At 46.0% G+C, this 20,004-nt stretch overlaps 1 protein-coding gene and 1 pseudogene across 7 annotated transcripts in view; one reads left to right on the top strand and one right to left on the bottom strand.

Moving 5' to 3' along the window:
- Positions 1 to 20,004, bottom strand: part of MSI2 (musashi RNA binding protein 2) — a 501,147-nt gene that overhangs the window by 368,608 nt on the left and 112,535 nt on the right. For all 7 annotated transcript variants that reach the window (XM_077164879.1, XM_077164875.1, XM_077164874.1 and 4 more), the window contains one exon: positions 18,668 to 18,709. In XM_077164879.1, the coding sequence (XP_077020994.1) occupies positions 18,668 to 18,709 (42 nt within the window). The remainder of the gene's footprint in view (positions 1 to 18,667; positions 18,710 to 20,004) is intronic.
- LOC143689265 (small nucleolar RNA SNORA70) lies at positions 16,467 to 16,573 on the top strand (annotated as a pseudogene).

Genomic DNA, 20,004 nt, shown 5'->3' with positions numbered 1-20,004 from the left:
AAACCAAAGGCCAAGTTAAAATAGCCCCTTCACTCTACCCCCTACAGGGAGGGGGGAGGAGTGAGGGGGGAGGGAGAGAGGGGAGAAGGGGGGGAAGGAAAGGAGGGTGAGGAGGAAGATGAGATGCTGTCATAAAAAAAATCAACTTGAGATCTGGACGCTGATCTGACATAAAGCAACATCCTACAGTCCTGAAAGACAAGCCGCCCCCCGCCCCCCCACACACACACAGTTCTTTATCATGTCAGCAAGACTTACGGCAGTGGCACTAATTTTAGTATCAGATTTATTATGTAGCAGAGGGCAGGAAATCTTCAGGCCGGTCCCCTGTCTCTACGTGCAGGACCAAACCACTTTCAGATGGCTCTTCAGAGGAGCAACGAGGCTGAAAAGTAGAAACCTTTGGACTCCTGTTATCCCAGAATCCATGGAAAATACAGGACTGGCCCTATAGGCTGCTTTCTAATCCTCTCAAGGCCCTTCCCGGGTGTTTCTAAGAGCTTCCTCTGACTAAACGAGTGCTTCCTCTCTCTTTTTTTTTTGAAACGTACCCCATGCACCCAAACAAAGCCACAAAACCCCAAGGTCATAAAACAAGAGACACCAACATGCCTGAAACCAAGCCTGGGAGTGATAACTCCTATTCTCCCTGCTTTGATCCCAAGGGAAATAAGCCAGGGGAAAAGCGAGGACAAACTGTAAATGTTGATGCCCTCAGTCGGCCACGTGGACCTCACTCCACATCAACTGCTAACTGGAAGACACATTTTCAGGTTGTTTTTATCTTCACCACCGGTTCCTGGGTATTCTTTTGTCTGCTCTTGGCCCTGACTTTTCTCGGGGTGACCATCTGGAGCGTACTGTCCCTGGGTAGCTGTGGCAGTTGTCAGTCAACCTGATTGCTTTACTCCACAAGGTCCTTTTTACACAAAAGGCCTCACCAAGGCAAAGCGGGCTCCCCTTTGATTTGCTCACCTCTCCGTGTAAAAATGACTCGCATCCCTCGACTGAGCACGGCTGCACTCGGGGAAGGGCTGAAATGCAGTATATTGGGAAACAAGGCTTTTTAAAGCACTGTCTGGAAGGCGAGATCCTAGCTCGGGTTCTGCTCGAAGGAAGAGCTAAATGGAGTGGGCTGGAACGGAATTAGCCTCAGAAAACCCCACAAGAGTGTGAGCGCGTCAATGCCAATTTGCTGGAAAGGATATGGGGGGTAAACTAAGGACCGCTTGGATTGTGAAGACAGAAATAATTCATCCTGCAGGCTTTTCAGATCCACCTCAGCCCCTGGCGTCCGGTAGGGAATATTATCAACCCACCAGATGAAAGGCAAAGAGCCACTTAGGTGGGCTCAGTGAAGGCACTGGGACCAGGATCTGTCTTCCTCACACAGTGCTCTCTCCAGAAGACCCTGCTCTTCGCAGGCAGGTGTGGGCCTTCGCCCACTAGGCAGGCACTTCTGAAGCCCCCCACCCCACCCCCAGTCCCGACTGTGATGAGCAATCACCAAGCACCAACGGGCCTCCGCACACCTTCTGGGACAATGCCAAGGCGTTGTGGGGGAGGCATTATACCACAGTTGCATGCCCCTGAGACCCCCAGCCACCAACAAGGACATACCATGTGAGTGCCTCCCCCAAACCCCACTGCCCCCATGTGCCCCTGGCCTGGGAAGAACTCATTCAAGGGCCTTTTCTCCTGGCCCCAGATTGCAGAGTGCTCTCTCCCAAGCACCCAGTTTGGCCATCCCTGCCTAAAACTTATTAATGTCCCCCCAAGACCTAATATTCTAGTCTCCGAAGAAAGGGGGGGGTGGCGAGGACTTTTACTTATGTTTACTTCATTTTCTCATTCTTTTAAGTTAATTATTTGTCTATGGTTTATGAGGAGCAAATTATTTTAGTACAGTAGTACATATATGTCATTTATGACACATGTGCACCCTCAAAAACTTTTACCAATAGGGATACATCACCAAGAGGGTGGTGATCTCCAGCCAAAAGGGTTCATTCACTCCAAACCCTTTTGCCGGGCACATCTGCTCCTCCCTGCCTGTGTCTCCCACATGCACCAATGTCCCCAAGCTCATGTGGAGGTGGGGATGGAGCCTCTGCCCACGTAGTTGATGAGCCAAACTCGAGCCTCCCCTTCAACATGTGAACTAGATCACCAGGCTGCCGCTTCAACCCTCGCGCATCTCACACGTCCACCCACGGGTCTCCATCCCCACCTCCAGGAACTCCTCCAAGCCTCAACAGCTTCCTAACTGATCTCACCAGTATCTGTGGGGATATCCACAAGCCATCTTCTACAAGGATTGCCACAGTGACCTTTTCCAAACCTGAAATTATTTTACTTCCTTCCTAATACCCTAATCCACTCCAGAGAAGAATAAACACCCTGAAACACCACAGCCTAGCACGGCCTCTGCCCATCCCTAGCCTCACCGCTCACCTCCCTCCTTGCTCTCTGCATTCCAGACATCCTGGCTTTTCAGCACCCTGATACTTCCCTTCCTTAGTCAAATCTCATATTCACTGCAAGCCCAGCTTCAATGTTATTCCTCCAGGAGGACTTCCCAGCAGCACCCTGTAGGAGACCTGGCTTCCCCTCAGCATTCCTATAAAACACCTTACAGGTCCCTGATGCTCCCACCATCATTATAATTAAATGTTGGACCATGTGTTAAGTGGTTTAATGAAAGTGCCCCCTGCCAGACTGCAAACTCCCTAAGGGCAGGGAATGGGTCCGCCTGCTGTACCCCTACGTGCCAGCTGTGCACCTGGCTCAGGACAGGTGCTCCATTCACCTGCGGCACAGAGAGCAAATCAATCTCTCACCACACACATCTCTGCAAGTTACATCCCAGTTCGTAAGGAACAACTTGCGTGCCCCCAAAAGCCACACTGCTTAAACTGTTCCCACAGCTCCTTGGGCATGCAGGAATGCTTTTCTCTAGGGATCCAGCTTCCTGAGGCCTGTCCTAGCCACTCCCTTCCACTATCACACCCTACTGCGCTTCCTCTTCCTCGTTCATCACCGGTCTCCCCTCTGTCCCAGGAGCAGATGCAGGGCCCCAAGGGACTGTATCTGTGTGTAGTACATGGCCTGTGTTGTGCTCACTGACACAGAGTTCCCTTTCTCCCCTTCCCCGTGAGCTGCTTCTCCTTGTACCACCTCTTTCCACCTCTCCACCTCCCCCCCTAATCAGGCCTACTCCGAGAACGAAGCCGAGATGCAACTGAAGGCAGCTGCCGGTGGCCCCTTCCTGGCAGCTGGCTATCCGATCACACAGCAGTGGTATCCACAGCTTCACGTGGGCAGTGACCAAGAAGCACATGTACCTGCCTTCAGTTCAGACCATTCCAGCTGCACACACAAGGTATGACTAACAGGTGCTGGTGGAGTTCCTTGCTGCTGGGGTGACATAAAACCATTTCACCCAGAGGAAGCAATAAAAAGACCGAACTCTGTCTGCCAAACACAACGAAGAACATTCTGAAATAGCAAACGGCCTTTGATCAGCACTGCCTCAGTCAAGCAAGGCTTTTGAATTTCAGACAGTACCAGACGTGGGCTCCCCAAAAACAATGTGTGTCTCCATGTCGCCTGGTGACTGATCTCTCCCATTCTCCTGCCGTGAAGTGGCAGACCCCAGTCCCCTGGCCGTGAAGCAGTCTGGAGCAAGGGCAGCTGCAGCCCCTAGGTTAGGCTAGCAGGTGGGCCCGTCCCAGCCCTCCCTCCCCCCCTGCCTCCCTCCACCGGCTCCCACCCTCAGCACTGCTGAGACCCTCCTCCATCCGCAGTTCCCAGCCAATGTCCGAGGCACTTCAAGGTCCAAGTTCCAGGTCACGTGTTCCAGGCAGGCCTCCCCTCCTTGACCACATATCTTCTCTCTGTAGGAAGCTCTCCCCAGATCAGCTCAAACGATTCCCTGATGCGATCCCACACCTTGGCTGAAACCTTACACCTTCACTCACAACACTCGTAGTGGCTGCTAACAGTGAAAGCTGCCCCCAGGTATAGAGCGCTCACCACCTCCCGGGCACTGTGTGGGCACTTTACAATCACTGCCTCCTGCAATCCTTACAACAACCCTGTAAAGTAGGCCTTATCATTATATTATCCCCATTTTGCAGATCAGAAAACCGAGATGAGCAAAGTGAAGTGCATCTCTCAAAGTATGCAGTGAGTTAGTAGTCAGGCCAGAAATAAAATCCTAAGACTACCTGCCTCCTAAGACTAGTCTCTGAAGCCCTCAGGACTGTTGCTTCCTACCCCATACTCCCTCATTCTCCCCCAGTCTACAGTTAGGGAAACTGAAGTATGGACATGCAAGATGATTTGTCAGAGGTCACATGCAGCTAATCGATTCCTACTGAGCTGAGCAGTAGAAGCCAGGTCTCTCCTGCTTCACCTGTAACACTCACCTACACCCTTGGTCAGCTAGCTGTCCTCTCTGCAGCCCCAAACCGCCCCATAAAAAATGAAACCAGCCCAAACCCACAGACCACAGAACAAAGATCCTCAACATGATCCAACCTGAGGGAAACAGGTCTCTTTCTCTCTAGGTATTTCTTCCCGTAACAGTACAATTGGACTCACTGGCTCTCTCTGTCCTTGTCCTTTCTGCCACCTTCCCCAAAAAGACCAAGTCAGCACTGGTAAAGCTTGGAAGCAAGGATCCTAAGCCTCAGCACAAAATGAAGTGCCTCCTTGTTACCTGGCACTAACAGGGGCCTCGCCTCAGGGAAATTCAACTGACACCCAATTTGGAAACTAAGGAAATGAGTCATGCCTCCCTGAGGAAGCCAAAGAGATGTCCTTCACTTGCAGAGAAGGAAACCAAGGCAGAGGGCCCCATGCTGATGCGGACAGGGCGTGGGCAGACTGAGGCAGAAAAGCATCCCCCAAACCCAGAACTGCTCTGCTCTCTCATTTTGTGCCTCCCTCAAGATCCAAGATAATCTGTTACATTTCTTTAGGAGCCAAGTCCTTCACCTCTCTCTGTATATATTTATTCCTTAGGCTCTGAAACCCAGAAACTTTCACACAAAAAGCAGGCACAACACACAAAAAGGAGCCATGTTTGTCAGAACAGTCGAAGCTCCCTCATCAAGCAACAGAGGTCTAAACTGGCTCCTAATTAATATTAACCCTCCAAACCAGAGTCGTGCTCAGAAAACCCTGGATGAAGAGACACGGGCGGGAGGGGAGTCTCCAATTTTCTTTTTACTTCACCTGGAAAATTAAGAGCACTGCTGATTTGAACAAGAAATCATCAAGGAAAGCAATCACAACTCCACATGGTCCATAACTTGATGGACTTGGATGCGTAACCTGCCACTTTCATGCACTGAAATTAAAATGATTGTGGCAAGAATAGCAATGATGGCATGGGTTTGTCCCTCCTCCCTCATCCTTGGAAAACATAAAAGCCTTTCGATTCAAAACCCTAAGATTCAAAAGGAGACGAGGCAACAGAGCCTCCTTACTTGCCAAAATAAACCAGTAGGAAACTGGTAAGACTCTGGCACGGCCTTTCAGACAACGATGCCCTCCAAATACTCTTTACACCAAAGGGTAACGGAACAGGGCAGTGGACACAGGGAACGGAAAGAGGTGTGAGGTGGGGGGCGCCTGGAGACCCTCAACTCCACATCCAACACTTATTTCGCCGTTTCTGCATTAATTACAATAAACGGCTTCATAGCCTAGCGATCACCTAATGGAGCAGCAAATATGGCTTTTTCCCTATAATTAGTCAATGTAATCTACTGCTATTTCCCTCCTCCCAGCCACCCCCTTTCTCCTTCCCTTTCCCCTCTCTACATACTAACACCCATGCCTGCTCCATCCCCCAGCCTAGGATCAGCTTATAATCATACTCTTGTTCTCCTTTCCTGATAAACCTGGTAAATTTCACCAGGCTGATAGGAAGTGGAGGGGACGATTGTGGAACTGTGCAGGGAGACATGAACACACACACACTGTGACTATCCTAAGGCGTCTGAGGGCATTCCTAGCCCCAACTAACCATCTCTGAGGTCAGGGAACCACCAAGTCTGTGACCGGGAAGTGCGGTCATCTCCTGGCATTCTGCCAAGCTTATTCCCACTTACACAACAGAGCTTAGAAGTTTGTGGATCAAAATGCAATGTTATATGGGGCGGTGCAATGGCGGCTCAGTGGCAACAATTCTCACCTGCCAAGCTGGAGACCCGGGTTCGATTCCCGGAGCCTGCCCATGCCAAAAAAAAAAGTAATATTATATGTTCCTAATTCATCCTAGCAAAAGGTTCTATGGAAAAGTAGCAATTACCTTCCATCCCAACCCTCTCCCTTCCTCCTCCCTCTCCTTCCCAACTGTCCTCATAGCTTTCACTTCCCTGAAGTTACTCCTTCCTTCTAAGGATTCCCCCAAAACTCGTACCATCTGGCCCTAGGCTTCTGATTGCCACCAAGTGTCAAAGGAACAAAGGCATCTTAAAGGCTCATGCACACCATCCAATGTTCCTGACTAAATAAAAGTATTTTTCCTACACATGGGAATTCAGGGTGGGTGAAATGAAGTCCACAATGGCACGGCCACCAAGGGTCTGCTTTTCCTACACTGCTCTCCCAAGACTTAGCTTCTTCAGGTATTTCCGTCACCAGCAAGACCAGAACCCTCTGTATCTTTCCTATTTTCAAGATGGGTAAAAAGAAAAGTCCCTGGTTATGAGGGAAGGAATTAACATTTGCTGAGAATCAATCACACTCCAGGTGCTTTATTCACACTCTCACTTAATTCCCACGTCGCTAATATCCCCTTATTTTAGGTACAGAATCGAAGCTCAGAAAGCTCAGATACCTTTCTAAGGTCTCAGAGTTAGTGTCAGCACCGAGATTCAAACCAGGGCCTCCAAATCTGAAGCCTCCATTAAAGCACACGCCTCATTTGTTACAGCGCAAGCACTCATGTCCGAATCTAAATTATACTGGAACTCAAATGAAGCCATATACACACACACGCACATGGACATATACACACACGTGTGTGTGTATTCTTTTGCACTTTTCAAATACCACATAAGAAAAAATATGCAAGGCAGCAGGCACAGCACTTACAACAATTCTCCAACTAAATAAGACAGACAGCATTTTGTCAAACTTAGCAGAGGATATTAGCCTTCCTAGCAGCAGCATAACACACACATCCACACAGGTTACATGCACCAGACACCATTCTAAGCAGTTAATATATAACTCACGAAACCCTCACAATAACCCCATGAAGGAGGTACTATCATTATCTCCATTTCACTGACGACAAAACAAAGGCACAGCATATTTAGATGACTTGCTCAATGTGACACTGCTGGGAAGTGGCTGAGCAAGAATCCAAACTCAGATAGCCTGGTTCGAGTCCGTGCTCTTAAAAACTAAGTAAGCTCCATCACCTCTATAGAAAGTAATAAAAAAAATAGTCAATGATTAAAATGAGAGGTAGGGGAGTGGGGATGGGACAGAGCTTTATTAGTCCATATTCTCAGACCCCAATCTGTATGACACCAAGCTATTCACAAGCTGGTGGCGTGATTTCTCTTTCCTGAGTGGAAAATTCAGGAAATCGTCAGTATCTGTTTGAGACAAGAGCCCAGACAGCCCAAAAAAAGGAGCTGATCTCCAGGTGGTTCTTTAAAGCCCTTGTACAGGGGGACATGTGAAGATGCTCGAGTTCAAGCCCACAAAGCACCTGCCCGGCATCTAGAGGTTTTGTTTGGACAGCCCGGGAATACCGTCATTTCCCACTAACACAATCAGTCCTTCTCCTGGGATGCCCCGGGAGTGTGATCGTCCTAACATCTCTTTACAGGTTGGGGAACAACTCAGGTGAGTGTTTCCAGCGCACTCTCTACTGTAATCCACGGTGGACATGCTGCAGGGCCAGCAGCCAGGACAGCGACCCCGTGAGAACACAGGCTCTGCGCAAAAAGGATGATGAGGCGATAAAGGCAATCGCAACATGCTAACGCGGCCGCATGCCAACCACAAGCTGCCCAGGCAGGACTTGTGCTCCAAAGAACTTTAATTGAATTCTTTCAGCAAGTACAGCAGAAAATTCATAATGAGTCCCCCTCCATTGCATTAGTCAGTTCTATAGTTGTGGGGAGCCAATGAAAAATCATTTTTTAACAAGGATATGGGACGTATATGGATGGTAACTTGAACATCATGTACTGCAAGGGAAAACAAGGATCAAACCCAAGGATTTTTATTTTCAAAGCTATTTAAGTAAGGCATTCTGCCATAATCAGCTTTACTACCCCTATTAGTACAGGAAAACAAGTTCTGAACCTGGCTCCCCAGTGAAAAACACAAAATTCATATAATTAAAATTATACTTGTGAAATCCAAACACACTTTAATTTCCTAAGGGCCCCCTAATCAAGTCAGAAGTTCTTATTAAAACCAATTACCTGCTTTGAAAACAGAAGAGGAAACATATACATGTACTAGCCTTGTGGCGAATCCATTCCAATTTTTTCCTAGGTTCAAGCATCTTAATTTGATGCTTTTTCCTCAAGTGGAGGAGAAGGTTGAACCTACTGGTTAGTTTTTATCCAGTATTATGTGTGTCTAAGTTTAAAAGTTTTCTTGTTGTTGTTTGCTTTTGGCTACAAAAAGGACATATTTGAGAGGAATCCCAAAGGGAACTGAGCTGAAGGGGGTTTTAAAAAAACAGGCATGTATCAATAAATGCTCTCTATATTTCCTCCCACTCCACTCCAGAAGGCCGCATCTAGTTTCTCTTCTTGCATTCTCACAAAGGTTTCTGAAACACTCGTCCGATACCGGCTGGAAGGCCCAATCCAACACACACAATGAGATGGAAGCTAACAGGTGACAACACAGCCAGCCTCTCCCAAGTTCCTCCATAGTAAATCAGCAACACCCAGGTTTCTCACCTCTTCACTACGTAATCTACCCGAAATGTTGCAGTTTTTTTCGAGCAAGTGGAAATTCTTGCACAAGAACAACATGGAAATACAGAATTCTCTCCAGGGCACTAAAATATTTAAGAGGCAGTTGTTGTAAGGTTCCCTTTATTTGACCAATATGAAGTGTTATCAGTCTAGGACCTCAATGGAAAAAAAAAGAAAAGAAAAATAAGCTGTACCCCAATAGGTTTTCTCTTCCCTCTCCCTGACCCATTTCAGAGATGGGATTACTGACTTCATATTCTCGGCTCTCATGTTCCATCTGGGCCCAGTTCTGGGATGTCAGCCTCGTATGCTACCCACCCGGGTTCCAGCAGGGACCCGGAAGGTATCCAGCAGAAAATGCCTTCCGCATTAAAATTACTTTTCAACAGGGAAGAGACAACCGAACTCGCCATACATGGGCTCTCTAGGGTGGAGAATATTGCAGCAAACTGAGTAGGGCTTGGTGTTAAAACTTTCGTCGGAAAAAACGTGTGCATGCACAAACGCACGCAGGCGCCCACGCAAGCAGGCAGAAGGAAACAGACCCAGCTGAGAGCAAGTCATGGGAACTGCTCCTTGCAGCGCTAGCTCCTGGCCTCCCTCCTGCCTGCGCGGTCACCTCATTAATGTCACTCATAATCTCCTTTTGCTACACTAGGTCTTTCTGCACTCCGTTCCCATAGGCAGTCCAAACTGGCTTCCATTGTAAACTTCTGGTCTTTGGAAAACTATCAAAAGCTTTGATTGGTGAAAAGGAAAACTTTCATAGGGCCTCCCTCTTCACTCTTCCCCTCCTCGAGTTTCTTCTCTTTGGTGCTTTATTCAGAACCACTACATTCACAAACTATTATCTGGGGGGAAAAAAATAAAAAAGCAAGGGGACTGTGGTGGCCCATCTATTTCCAATTGCCCAAAGAGAATAATTCATTTCGGTGAAGGATATGGATGGAGTCCTGAATACATTCCTACAACGTTTTCTGCCCTTCAGAACAATAAAAATGTAAAAACCCAGAGGAAAGAAGGGCCAAGGTGGCATGAAGGAGAATTCCCTGACCCCTGAGGAATTCATTCTCCCGGATCTTCTGAAGCACTCTCTCCCCAGATTGCATCATCAAGACCATTTTATCAGACTTCTCTAAACCCTTGAAATTGTCACATAATTGAAACAGGAACAGCAATTTAGCACTTTGAATGGATTTCTTAAAAAGAAGACTGTGCCTCAGCCGCTCTTGCCCCCAACCTAAATGTTAAGGCCTCTCCTCCCCTCCCATAAAAGTTACAAATTCCCCTAATGCCTTAGATTTCAGGACATTTGGGTGAAACATCCCAGACAACAGGCTAAAAAAAGAATCCATTAGCATTAACTTGCCTGTCACAGCCGGTGACAAATAAATGAATGTGACAGTTTCAGATCAGTCACTGGTGGAGCTACCCTAGGCAGATAAAGACCAAGACTAGGAAAAAGAGGGTTCATGGAGAGAGCTCGCACCCAGCGGTGTCTTAGCTGTTCCCTAGCTGCTCCCCAGGAGTTCACTCTCAGAGGCAGCATAAATATCAGCCTCAGATACAGAAAAGGAGATGAATTCCTAATGCCCACTGAGCATCCCCAAGATAAAGGGGCATGCTATCTCCCCCTCAGAGCTAGAGGCAAACCAGGAACCCAAGACACTGACAAAGATGTAAACCAAATCTCAGTATGCTGCTCTATCCATCACCCCCAGAAAGGGGCAACAGTGCCAACCAACCTACAAGCTACTAGATAGGTCCTCCTGTGATCAGGGGAGTGGCATGCTTGGGGACAGCAACAGATAACTAATGCTTACACTGCCCCCACTGTGTGCATGTATCAGTGTGTGCATTTCCCATGTAATGCACATGAATTACATTCCCTTTGTTCTATGTTGTAGGTATCACCAACATTCCCATTTTTTAAGATGAAGACACAGAGGCACAAAACCATTAAGTGATTGGTCCAAAATTCCACACTTAACTAACTAACCAGGGTTCTTAGAAACAGGCAACAGAAAGTAACCTGAAGCTTTCTGACCAGGCTACAGCAAATCCTATTCCTCAGCCTTAGCCTTTTACAGCAGTCAGGCAAAGCAGAAGAACACCAAATCTAACCACTCATGACGGATGCACTGGGGCTTAGCGGTTATAAGAAACAAAGCCTTGAGATTCAGACTTTGATACAAATCCCAGACATAACCCTGACTAGTCCTATAGCCTTAGGAAAGCTGCTTATCCTCTTTGGGCCTCAGTTAACCCATCTGTCAAATGGAGATAATACCAAATATTGCAAAGGACTGTTGTAAGGATTAAATTAAAGGAGATAGAGGCTTCAAACTTTGCCTGTAATATACTATCTACAGTAAGTGATAGCTATTATTTTGATTTAAGATTTTTCATTTTGATTACTCAAAAATCTCAGAACTAACAGAAATTCAGCAGCGGGGCTCTCATCTTGAAAATAACTTTCCAGATGATTGGGGGCTTGGTGCTATCTCTCCTCAAAAGAAAGGGAGAAAGGGAAGACCAAGGGGTGCCTGCCCCAAACTTAATGGCCCACTACTTCAGTGTGCCATGGGGCGCTCAACCCCAAGACCACCCCTGCTCACCTTTCACACCACAGGGAAAGCAGAGTCCAACACCATGGGTTTCTCGCATCAGGGGACCAGTCAGCCAAAGACAACCCCAAACCTGTACTACCCATGGGGGAGCAAACATTGGCGCCACCTGGCCAGTTTGTGACTTCCATATCAAGAAATGACATCTCACTGCCTACATTTGGTGAGGTCAAGATCACAGCTTAGACAAGAACCAAGTAAAGAACTTTGGAATTCTATCTATATGGTCCCTTGATAAGGACGAAAACAGGTGGGCAAGGTAGAAGGTGACAACAAAAGACCGACAGAGCTTCTCATCACTACCACACACCCCAAAGATCAGGAGTGGTTCTGCCAACGAGAAATCACTTCTAAAGCAAGGCCAGGGAGAATCCTGTATGAGTCAAGCCTAAGCCACAGTCCAGTGTGGGAAGTTCTCCATGAAACTGCATCGGCCACAGACCTATCAGTGACCCCAGCTTCCATCTTGGTCCAGGAGAGCTTAGCACATCCTTATGGAGTAACCCCACAATTCTGCACATACACAACAGCTACCCTGGCACCTGCCACATAAAGCACGAATTCATCTGCCTCACCTGGCACTCAAGGCCTTCCACAACCTGGCCTTTCCCAGCCTCACTCGCCCCTGACAACTCTTCAGCACACACCCTTTGCTGTACCTGCCCCACACTACCTGGCTGGTCCTGGGCCCATACTGCCTTCCTAATATCCCTCCTTCCTACCCGCTCATCAGGATCTGGGGCAAAGACCACTTCCTCCAAGAAGTTTAGTCCTTCCTTCTTTCTCTTACGGTGCCTATCACAGCCTGTTGAGTATCACAGTGAGTCCCCCTCCTCCAATCAGGAGGTAAAATCCTTGAAGACAAGAACTATCTCCTTTGCCACTCTTCATTTATTCTATCTAAAAATAATCATGGAGGTCTATGATGTGCAAAGTGCAGCATTAAAGAGCTAGGGTTTTTCTTCAATTAGCAAAATAAGCTTGTGTCCTTAGAGTTTATTATCTAGCGGGGGTGGTAAGGCATGAACCTAAGTTACTATAAAAGTCTGAACTATGTGCCTAACAGTCCCTGGAGCTGAGAAGAAATTTGGTAAACTCTTACTGAAAGACTGCAAATGGCAACTGAATGTATTAAAAGATGTGGCCCATTCCCAAACCTATCATCACTTGCACTGCTTTAGTTTTCATAAACGATGCCATGTTTCTATTCTTCATGGCTTACTTGCCCCACCAGAGTGAATCTCCTTGAAGGCAGGGACTATCTTCAACTCCACACTATCCCAGGGCCTCAAGCTATCTGGCACAGAATAAGTGCTCAATAACATTTGGTGAATGAATGAGTGAGAGAATGAGGGTGTGTTCACTAAGATCTTTTTTCTTTTTTTTTTTTTTGCTAATATTATTGTTGGAAGAGTCATGACCAAAGAAAATGTAAAGTGCTGTGGAAATCCAGAAAGAAGTATTACTTTCAAGAGGAAGCAGAAACTGCTTTGTGGAAAAGACTTCGTGGAAAAGATTTTGAGGGAAGGAAGGACAGCGCAGAGGCAGGCATCCCCAAAAGGCAGCTGTTCTGAGAAGAGTGAATGCTTAGTTTAAAGGCATCAAAAGGTAAAGGAGTCAAAAGATAAGCTGGAAAAATATACCCCATACAGATCTTGTAGGACTTTACCCGGCTAAGAAGTTTAGATTTTGTTCAGTGGGCATCAGGAAGCCAACTGAGGATTTCCTGAACCACCCCCCCCACCAAAAGTGGGTGCAGATACACAGTCACTCCTGTCCCGGGAGGGGTGGTTTACATTTGGAGAAGTCTCACCTGTTTGCAAAAAAAAACAAAACAAAACATCTGACATAGAACACAGGAGCTTCGGCTTCTTGGTAGAATGAATTTAGCACTGAAATGAAAGCATGGGAGGAAAAGCAAAATCCACGGAAAGGACATTTGTAGGACGAGGTACCCCACCTCCTTGAGCTGACACCTGCTGCTGACTTGGAAGGCAGGAAGGTACAGCGCTTGCTGGCAACAAAGAAGCTCAGCCACTAATCCTCCAAGTTCCTCACTGCTGTTAAAAAGCGCTGCAGACACACCACCACATCCTCACTGGGAAGGAGACACCCACCAGCAGGTCGGTTAACTGTGGCTGCCGAGATGACAGCTGCAGATCATCCAAGACAGCAAGATGCTAGAGTGACTCAACCCCCAGCAACAAGGGACGGCCAGATGCCAAAAACAAACCCCCCCGCCCAGGAGAAGCTGCAAGGAAGCCACGCCTCCACAGCAGGAGGTTTGCGTGCAAAAAGCTTGTGCTCAGCAGACAACCTTCCAGGGCCCTGGAGCCATGTCAGAGGACGAGTCCAGAACAGGAAAACCTGGCTTCTAGTTCAACCCTTCCCACACTGTAACTGTGACACGGGGGGCAATTCAGCAAAACTTTACTGGGTCCCGGCTGCCTGGGCTGTGAAAAAGGCAGGCAGGATTCAATTCATTCATTTAACAAACAGTCACGGAATGCCTGCCATCAGCAAGCTCCTGCCACCAGGAAGTTTACATTGTAATTCAGGTATCTCTTGGGTCCTTTACATCATTAGAAGTTTTTTTCTAATAATTCTATAAAAATGATCTTAGCACACATTTGCTGGGGGTTGCTTTGTTAGTGTACCCATTTTACAGAGGAGGGAACTGAGACTTGAAGGGGCTTGAGTGACTCATCCATGGTCACCCGGCCGCGAATGGAAGCAGCTGGAGTTAGGCAAAGGAATGAAATTTGTCTTGATGAACAGATAATGTTCTGGCCTCTAAAACTTGAAGGAAGCAGGCACTGGAGGCAGTGAGGAGACCTATATCATCTGCAAGGATAAATAGGAACTAGATGGTGAGTTACACCCAGACTTCACTCTGAGTACCGGCCGCTAGAGAGTCTCTCAGTTTCTCCACACTAGAAAAAGAACCCACAAGCTTGAGCAAAATTCTTCCAGGAGGCGACTATTTCTGCCCAACAGGACCAAAGGAAGGACACGACGTGACTGATCTCACTCATGCTCATTTCTCCAATGGCTTCAAATTAAGTCATCTTCTTAGCGTAGCCTGACCGTTTTAATTTTTAAAAAGATAGCGGGGAAAACCTCTTACATATTTTACAAAATGAAATAATCATCAGGAGAAACAGGAAGATAACGAAAATGGACCTATCTTCTCCGGATCAAAACATACTTCACTAATTAACGGCCACGAGTCTCCAAAGAGTCACCCCTCTATTAATTAATAAAGGTCCCCGACACTTCACTTGAGATATGAACATTTACACGGCAGACGGGAATAAACGAACTGCAGGACTTAGAACCTTTCCTCTGGTCGCTCACAGAAATTCTGATCAAAACAGACTTTTATTTATATGACATAATATAGAATATTATGACATTACTAATATGAAATCTGTTCCTCACTGCTGAGGGTATTCTTTCATATTCAGTTACAGCTTCTTTCCACTAGTCTTGTTTTAACACCTCCATGGAATATTTCTCTGGCGAGTATTAGCAAGGAAGGACAGCCAGAAAGCAGAGAACTGAATTTTAACAGAAACACAGGCTGACGTTATCATTTACAAGCTCCTCACCAAGCCCACAAGCACAGGGACGGTTCACCCACCACTGCAGCCCTAACACACACATGCATGTTTTATCAAAGGGAAATAAATAAATAATAAATAAATAAGGCTTGACTCAAATTCTCAACTCCTGCCACCTGGCTTGTGGCCCCCAACATTAACTTCAGTCTGAAACCTAGTGGCCAGGCTCATATTCTATTGGAAATAACCGTAGACAAGAAGGCGTCCCTCTACTCTGACCCACTCCCAATCACCGCATGTCTATCAAAGGTTTCCTGGCAGGGGTACAGCAACCCCAGAACCTCCTGAGAAGAAAAGATGCCCCAAGGGGTCGGAAGCAGAGACCCAACCAACTGGTGTCACATAGAGGGATGACGTCACGGGGGGGCTCTGCCGTGGTACCGCTCCTTAAACCATCTCCTCCCACCCCGTCCTCTCTGACTCTGTCTCCCCTTCCATAATGAAGGGATGATATCCCCACAGAATTCCATACTGGGAAAGGGTCCCATTCTAGATCCAGGCTGTCAGCCATTTCTGCCTCAGTTTCCTCACCTATAAAACAGTGTGATACGTACCCATCTCATAAGGCTGTGGTGCCGACTAACTAAATTAATGCATATAAGGCCCCTAGAATGGTACCTGGCCCAGAAATTCAATTAGCATCATCATTGGTACTTGACCTCGCACAGGACTGGTGTGAGGACCTAATAAAGTAATAGTAAAAGTAGCAGGTAACACTTATCTGATATTTCCCAAATACCAGGTCTTATTTTAAGTGTTTTACCTTTATTAGTTAATTTAATCTGCAGAAAAAAAACTGTATGATATGGGATAACTGATGTTTAGGGAAGTTAAACAAACTGTCCAATTTGACATCGCTAATGAGTGGCAGCACCAGGGTACCACGCTTGCTAACATTTGATAGTAGCGATGACGACGAAGCCAACAATGATAAAATTGATGAGGGTGATGGCAAGTTACCACATGCCAGCTCTTGTCCTCTTCACAGCTGCCCTCTGAGGGGGCTATTATCATCAACCCCATTCCACAGATGAGCAAACTGAGACCAAGGAAAGGTAAGCTGCTGGGATGACAGTCAAATGCTGCAGAACAGGGCTTTAGATGAAGCTAATAGACAGGAAAGTCCTTTTTAAAGTAAAGGATGCCACCGAAAGTAAGTTATTATTATTAAATCCCTAGAATTCCATGGAAAGACACCCTCCCCCAGCTTGTTTAATGAAACTCACAGCTAAGAGTCTAACCATTCTCTGCAGCCAATTAAGCCAACCGTCCTTCCCCCATGGGGCCTGGTGTGCAGTGGCTGCAGACTGCGGCCTCATTACATGGGCTGTCCTACGGGACCTTGAAGACAGCCCTATCCTGCTGATGGCCATGTCTGACCTCGTGCCATCCCCAATCTAGACTCCAGACAGGTATGCGAGGTACCTTTGGAAAGCCCCAAACTACAGTAGCCAGGGTCCACACTGGCCCATCATCATGTCCATCTGCACCAAGCTTCAAAACAAGGAGCATGTGACTGGGGCACCATGCAAGTCCAAGTTCAAGTTCCCTGGCCACCAGAAAATCCACGTCTCTAAGAAGCAGGGATTTACCTCATTTAAAACTGACGAGTTCAGAGATATGGTGGCTGAAAATTGCCTCATCCCAGATGGATGTGTGGTCAAATACATCCCCATCACGGCCCCTTGGACAGTGGTGGGCTCTGCACTGGTGAAGCCTTTGCCAACACTGTCCCCATCGGATTTGTGCCCACCAGTACACTACTTTCTGGCATTTAATTAAAAAGTCTGACAATTCACCATACTCAGAGTTACTGGGGCAATGGGCTGGGGGGACATGCTTTGACAAGTCTGACAAATATTCTACCTCATTTTCAAGTTGAATGCATCACTGAAAAACCAAATGTCATAGTATATTAAAGTCAAATATTGCTTTCCTGGGTTTTAAAAAAAGTTGGGGGCAGGGGGCAGGGGTGGTACTAAGGAACAGTAAAGGGGAGGAGAAACGTCACCATCATGGTTTGACCAGCTCAGGGATTTTTCCAGTTTCCCTATAGGGTAATCTGACACTAGTTCTGAGTGATCAAATGACTAACCTGGAAATGTGAAGATTCACCCTTATGGAAAGAAATAGCAATCTGACTAAACACGGGAAATACTGGTAATTCAGAAGTCTTCTGTAATGTGAAGGATCATACCAGTTTGGAAAACAACATTTAAACAGTTGAGACAATCCCAAAGTTTGTGTTAAGTACAGAAAACCTAACCTCTTCGATTCATTAATTCCTATTATTTGCTTAAGCATTAGGACAAAAACGCCTTCAGGAAATATTTCACTATGTTTACTTTGAGATTTGTGTTTCTTTCTAGAAAGAGAGAGAGAGAGGAAAGGAAGGAAGAAAAGGAGGGAAGGAAGGAAGGAATCTCATAGTGGGCTACAGACCTGAAATTCTCAAAATATACCAACTTTTTCTAAGTAACGTGCAAAACCATTCCTCCCTTTAAAAAAACATTAAAGAAACAAGCTGAATTTGTTAAAGCCACAAGCCCTTTCCCTTTGTGACCCATGAAACAAAGCTTCAACTTTTCCTCTTTAACTAAGAGTCCCGAGACCACAAGATGGGGGGGGGGGGGGGCATTACTTCCTATGTTATATAGAGAAGAAAACACTATAATTAAAAAGTGTAAATTTAACACATAAGCCCTAAGCCCTTTAAATTTAACCTTAAGCTAGTTGCAGCTACATTCTTATATCTACACCTGGCAGAGGAAACAATGTTAGCTACACACTTCTGCAAAAGTGAAGCCCTATCTTAATTTTTTCAGCAAGTCTTGTAGTACCACTCCTACAAGGTTACAACATTTTCAAAACTTCTCCACCTGGGAACCAGCACTCACACAAATAAGAAGCATGGTTGGTTTCAAGTGTGCCCTGATTTATCCAACCAACCTGAAACCAAGACATCCACTGCTTCCTCTCTCTCATTCAAGAGTTTATGGTTCTCCGAGGGCTGTTTGCTCCAAGAAAGGACAAGCTGTTTACTTAAATTGTTCTCCTCTCCATAAACTCCAACTTCTGAGGCCTCAAAAGAGTACCCTCCAAAGCAGAGTCACAAGGAAATGCCCAATTTTTCCCTGTATGATTTAAACAATGCTTAAAAAATAAATATAATGGTTGCATAAATTAGCAACAGACAGTCATATCTTCCCACTTAGGAACAGGCTTGTCCCTGCCCCCAAATGCATGCTCAGACCCACCCTGGGATGGCTAACGTGGAGGTGCACAGTTATCTCACAAAGCTCTTTGCCTGGATTTTCACAGCCATGGGCTGCCTGAAGGAAGGCATGTACCAGGCTTCAAGGATTCATTGCCAATTCCCATTTGAAACCTGAAATCCTTGGCAACAATCTCTGAGAGCTAAAATCCTATTATTGATTTTCCTACTTACCTTAGGTTGCGCTCGACGAGGAAATGCAACTTTAGGGTCAATCTGAAGAAAAATGGAAAAAACAGGAGTCAATTCAGTACTTCAAGGGGAGGAAAAAATCATGATTAATCACCTAAGTATTAATCACTCATTTCTCAGGCTTATAACCCAGATTTTAGTAACTTCTCAGGCAATTTCAAACTTCCTTAGGGTTTGATCTGTGTATCAAACACAGCTAGCCTTTCTGAAAAGTCCTAGCTTGTCTGTATTTCAATGTGTGACGTTCTTAGTAAAGCAGATCGCATGTGTTCTTATTTAGGCAAGAGCTTCTCTTTCACAGACACTGAATAGTAAATGGTACCTGCATCTAATTTGCAATGCATGGCTGGGAGAAAAGATGGGAGCATCATTATAATTGAAAAAAAAAAAAATCATAACCTGCAAATTAAGTGTAAGTATCTTCCAGCAGTAAGTAACCAAATAGTATTTCTTCTCCCTGGTGAGAACTAAACACAGGAGGGGAAGGGGCTACCAAAACCATTTAAATATCAACAGCCCAAAAAAATCCTCACAGATATCCAACACGACGCTCTGCTTGAACTAATTCACTTGTTTCAGCAAAAGGGAAGGTAGCCTAGGATTAATCAAAAAGCTAATCTGTTCTGTAGTTACAGCTCAAAAGAATGCGTGTGTCAAAAACGGTGGAGCATGACTACATTATTTTAAAAATAAGTAAAAAAGAAAGCATACGCACATAATCTACCTGGATTTGAAAACCACGGTAGACAGCGATCTATGAGCAACCCAACCCCATGTTAGAGAAGAAAGGCCATCATGGGGAGAGGGCAAAAAAAATTACTGGAAAAAAGATGTCAGACTCTAGTGTACAATTAGGGTGTTCCCCCTCTCACTATCCCAATCCAAATGGAAAAACAGTCTATATTCCAGTTCAGACACTTGCAGAGCACATGATTCTCAATCAGGGACTGGCATTAAAACTCAAAACAATTCCCACAGAAGGATTCGAATCTAACCGGCTGGTGGGGAGGGGGTGGCGAACGGGGAGGAGAGGTTACTAGATGGGTGATACGGAGAGGGAGGGATAAAAAATATTTCCATTGTTGGTTTTCATTAGATTTCTAAATGTCACAAATCTCTGGGTAAAATTCAGTGTAGAGAGTGGCATGAATATTGCTACAAGTTATTTATTTATGAGCTTTGGCTTTCATATTAAAATTTTCCCCTTTTAAAATGTAAATCTGAATCTTGTTTTCAGTTCTGCCTTGTGGGATGAGGGGAGAGAGTAATGCCCTGGGAAAAAGCACCGAAGGGGGCTAAAAAGGCACACCAAAGATAGT

This window comes from Tamandua tetradactyla, chromosome 6 (genome assembly GCF_023851605.1).
Source record: "Tamandua tetradactyla isolate mTamTet1 chromosome 6, mTamTet1.pri, whole genome shotgun sequence".
Classification (NCBI taxonomy): Eukaryota; Metazoa; Chordata; class Mammalia; order Pilosa; family Myrmecophagidae; genus Tamandua; species Tamandua tetradactyla.
Note: the sequence above shows the minus strand (reverse complement) of the source record. Positions and strands in the feature narration are given on the sequence as shown.